Source organism: Gavialis gangeticus, unplaced genomic scaffold (genome assembly GCF_001723915.1).
Source record: "Gavialis gangeticus isolate Ggan-Ray unplaced genomic scaffold, GavGan_comp1, whole genome shotgun sequence".
Lineage (NCBI taxonomy): Eukaryota > Metazoa > Chordata > Crocodylia > Gavialidae > Gavialis > Gavialis gangeticus.
The window spans coordinates 108,968,504-108,973,300 of record NW_017729022.1 but is presented as its reverse complement, the minus strand read 5'-3'; the positions used below and the strand labels follow the sequence as shown (position 1 = coordinate 108,973,300).

The following is a 4,797-nucleotide window of genomic DNA, read 5'->3' as shown; positions in this document are numbered from 1 at the left end:
AAAAAAAAAAAAAAAGCAACAACAGCAGTACACAGGGATGCTTACCATTACTGTCATCATCTGCAAGACAGAAAAACTTTCTAACTCTGCTCTGGGCATTGCAGGAAGCCATTGAGGTGAAGAGAAGCCTTTAGAGAAAACTGATATTCTCTGACTTTTCCTGATTCTGTTCAGGTGACTGTTATAGCTACTGCACAAAAGCAGAGCTGTTGAGAGAAAATTTAGCTTCCTTCATCCTCTATTAAAAACAAATGTGAATGAGTATTCACCTATAACACCAAAGGGAGCCTGAGAGGTCACCTGGTTCTACCTTACATCTCTGGTAGGTGTCCAGTATCTCTGCCTTTCATTGCTATAAGCAACATCATGGTCCCTTGGAGCTGGATGTCGGAAGAGATGGGACATAGGGCAAGTTATTGCATTAGGGTAAATCATTCTAAGCCAGGTTTAAACAGCTTTTAATATTATACTCATTTAGCTAAATCAGTTTTAAAACTTGCTTTAAGGTAGTAATATAGTGATGCATATTAGTTGGAGTGAAAACTATTTCAGGTGATTGCATTAGGTTTCATTTACCTGGGAGTTTTACCCTAACCACAGATTAGCTGCTTCTATTTTGTGAGGAGGATGCACTAATACTACACATTATTGAAATACTTTGCCCCTCTGTAGCATCTTTCTTTTGAGGATATGAAAGTATTTTCCCAAAAGGAAAAACCGGGGATGGGAATACTGCTATTCTACACTTAGTTAAAAAGTCCCACCCTCTGGAGTTCTGAACATGTAAATTAATCTTAGTTTAATTATTATTTTTTTTTTAAAAAAGCCTTGAAAACATGGCTCAGATGCATCCCAAAGGCTCAGAAACCAGTAGGTAAATGGGGGGGAAAAAACCCCAAATGTATAGGATTTTTTTTTTTCTAATTACAGAAGATGTGATTTTTGGGGGCTCCTGATTCATGATTTTCAGGTGTTAGAGATTACCAATGCATTGGATTGTCATTTTTAGAGTAGTAGAAGCACATGCATTTTCTGTGCTATCATGGAATGGAGAATGGCTTGCTTATTCAACTCACGGGGAGCCCAAATCCTCATGCAGATTGAACATTCCCAGCTGAATGAAATGGAGCCTCTGCTTTGCTAGCTCTTCCTAATCACCCTGATGATTGTCAGAACATTCCCTTAAGCAGCCCAACTATTTTTTAGGCTCCTAAACTTCTATCAGCAGGGCTCATTTTGGAGCACCTTTTGACTCATTTCCATCCTTAGCCCCAACCGTCAATCCACCTCCAACTTTTGGAGTTCCACCCTGCCCCTACCTGATATTCCTCTAGAAATTACCTTGTTTTCAGAGTGCTAAGTGAGCAAGTCAAACAGCATGTCAGTGGCAGAGTAAGGATTAGACCTCAGGTCTTCTGACTCTTATTTGCCCTTGTTCTGACTCTTAGCTTAGACAAGAGAACTTGTACCAAGATCTACTTGGGAGCCAGATGTGAACTTGTTCTCTTACCTAGTGATGTCTCTTTACCCTAGTCTCCTCCTGCTAGGAAGCAGCTCCTTAGCATGCAGGAAATAAATCCAGGGCAAAAAGCAAAGCAGTCTTTCTAAGCAGTTGAGTCCTTTGATCTATGAGAGAGGTGAGCCAGAGTGCATTACAGTAACCTCCTGCTATGTAAAACTTGGGTTGCATGATGGGACTTCTGGCTGCTTAGTGGCTCTGAGTCACAGCCTTTACTGCTTGGATTTGATGTGGATTTTCTCAACAGATGCTGAGGAAGTGAGGTGGCCTCACTCACAAATATTTGCAGTGTTTGGCAGGCAAAGGTAAATGGGGGTGGATTCAGAAAGTTCTGGCTAGGGCAAGCACAGCGGGGTGCTAAGGTCTCTGCAGTGTGTGTGCGTGTGTTGGGGGGATGGGTGGGGGTGGGAAGCAGCGTTGAGGAAAAAAGCAATGAAGTCCCTTGATTTTTGATTTTTATTTTCCCAGCAGGGTTCCTAGAAAGGATGAGTACCCTAGAGATTTCCTGGGTTTTGGAGTAAGGAGACTCATTGGCTTTCAGGGAAGCCTGTTCTTTTTTTGACTCTCAATCCAAAGCACTCCCCCTCCCCCTCCCCCGGGATTGCAAGATGCATCTCCCTCTGGAGCCTGCCCATGCTGTTTTGTTATTGGCTAAGGGTTGTGCTTATGCCCTTCATTGCTGCAGTTTGCCAAGGGAACTTCGGGTCCAAAGGGCATCATTCCCTATTGCCTCGCTGCATGTGCAGTGCAGGATGCAGGTAACACAAGCAACATTTTCTATGCTGTTCTAAGGCTGTGAAGGGAAAGCAGGAGTTACCATGGTTCCAAGCTGTGCACAAAGCAGCTTTGGCATCAGCTCTTTGAATCAAGTACCTGGTTCTAACTTGCTGTTTCTCATGCTTTCACTTTCATGAGCATTAACTGTATCCGCAAGACAGTTATAGCAAGCCATGACCTCTAAACAGTAGTCACCACTGTTTGGCCAGTGTCTTCAGATCTTTAAGAAAACATTTAGGAACCTTCATGAGCACTTACTAAGTTCTGAATCCTTTGCAAATATTATATAATCAGGAAAATAATTTTTGCCCCAGTTGTACAGGTACACGTACACCCAGTCCCATGTGTAAAATGCATTCTTGGACAACATAGGACTAGTCAGATCTTCCTTATCTGCTCCTGCCTTTCCCAGCTGCTGTCCCCCAAACAGCTTTTAATTACAGGAGCAAGTGCAACTAACAATGACACTAATAATCGGGGAACCTAGTTCTCTCTGTTTAAAATCACAACTTCTCTGATAAAAATAACAAATTTTCTGATTTAAACCCCTCAAATCCATGTTTTGTTTTGTTTTTTTTTAAATGAAATACCACCATATACATAGATATCAGTTGAATACGTTTTAATTATATATTTACACTTCTAAAGCAATTTGGAAGCCTGCCAGTGCCTCAGTTGCTATAATAAAATAAATTCTAAATACCTATACGTTTTGGCATTTGATTTTTGGGTTTTTTATTGTGGAAAATCAGAGCTTCCCTGCCTTCTTCATTCACCAGCATGTGGGTCCAGCTGTGGCTGTCCCATCCCCACCACTCTGTGGTGCTGAGCAGCCCTGGTAGGCCAGTGCCCTGACCATGCCATTTCTCCTCACTGCTGACCCACAGCCCCCCCCCCCCAACCCCTGCTTGTGCCACTCACATCCAACTCACAGCCCCCTGCACCCACCAACCCTACCGGAGCCCTGACAGCTGGGGGCTGCCTATGGGGACAGGGACCAGGGTCCATAGCCTACTTTCCCCTGCTGCAGCACCTGAGCCCTGGCTGCCACATGTGGGAGGCGGTGGCCATTGCGGAGGAGCAGAGTACAGAGCCCGGTTCTCCCTCCCCCATGGGCAGTACAGCCAGAGTGGAGCCTATTGGGGGGGCGGTTGGGGTTTGGGCTGCCTGCTTCAGGCTTATTCTCCCTGCCTTGCTGCCCTCCCACTGAGGCCTCCACAGCTCATTGGGTGGGGCCCAGCACAGCAGGGCAGAACAGGGTGGGGAAGCTCAGTGCTGCCTCCCTGAGCCTCACGCCACCCTGGCAAGGTGCCCCCTACCTGCCTGGCAGCAGTGGAGGTGGCAGCATGGAGCTGTACCCCTTGCTGCTGCTGGGTGGGCAGGGGGCATCTTGCCAGGGCAGCGTGGTGCTCACGGCAGCAGCATCACGCTTTCCTGATCAGCCCCACTCTGCTCTGCTGTGTCTGGAGACCCCAGGGGGGAGGGCAGCAAGGCAAGGAGGAGCCTGCCTCATGCACAAATCTGAAGAACATGTGCCCCCATGCCCCACCTTGGAGTGCACGTAGCAGGGAGCCACCTCCACCCTAACCCCTGAACGAGCTGTCCATGGCCCCCTCCCACTCCCTGCCATGGCTATGTGGCCATGAATTCTGGCCCCAGGCCCCAAGCCCCACATACTGCCTGGGCTGGGTAGCAGCCCCAGTCCCAGTCCTGCCCAGCTCCCTGCCTCTCTCACTGTGGGGGCTTTAACCCTGCCCGACTTACCTGTGGGAGTTTCTCTCCAGGCTGCCTGGCGGCACTATTCATGTGTATATGTGCACATGCACATGGCACCTCCTGCCAGACTGCCCTTCTTCTGCTCCCCACAGCCCCTTGCAGGCTGGAACTCTGCCAACGTGTAAGGGGAAACCCACCATTTCCTGCATTTTTTCCCCTAAAATGAGAAAATCTGGGGTTTTCTCCTTAAAATGTGGAAATCTGGGTTTTACCATGTTTTTCCATCGCAAATGGAAAATTCTGATCCCTGCTAATAAGGAAGTGAATCCAGTGCCTGCATAGATAAGTGGCGGAGACTCTGTAGTATAAAATGAATTGGAAGTAAAGGCTGAAAGGGAAGGAGTGTGACCATATGGTCTGGATTCCATTGTCAGTGTATCTTCTAAATATCCTGGTTTCTAATGTGAGAAAACAAAAATAAAAGAAACACTCATGGCCCCCATGCCCCTATCCTAAGTGCCAGTAAAACTGAGAGCTAACAACTAACTCTGTGTGGTTGATTGTTGTATGCCTTCATGACCTCCTGTTTTGTGACTGACCTGAGCCTGGGCAAGGATTTCTCCTTGCAACTTCCTGCAAGGTGTGAGCATTTGGCACAGTTCTTGAGTTTTATCTCCTCATCCAAATCCAGGCTTCTTTTTTTTTTTTTTTTTTTTTTTTAAAGGTTAAAAGGTTCCCCCAGGGCCCAAAAAAGGGTTTTTGAAAAAAGGGGGGCTTTTTTTTCC

General features: G+C 46.6%; 1 protein-coding gene across 1 annotated transcript in view; it reads right to left on the bottom strand.

Annotated features, from left to right (window-relative positions):
- BCL2L14 (BCL2 like 14) overlaps nucleotides 1-252 on the bottom strand; it is a 103,923-nt gene extending 103,671 nt beyond the window's left edge. Inside the window, exon 1 of the mRNA XM_019515957.1 lies at nucleotides 46-252. Coding sequence (XP_019371502.1) covers nucleotides 46-112 — 67 coding nt within the window. The 5' untranslated portion in view covers nucleotides 113-252. The remainder of the gene's footprint in view (nucleotides 1-45) is intronic.
- Nucleotides 253-4,797: the final 4,545 nt, after the last annotated feature.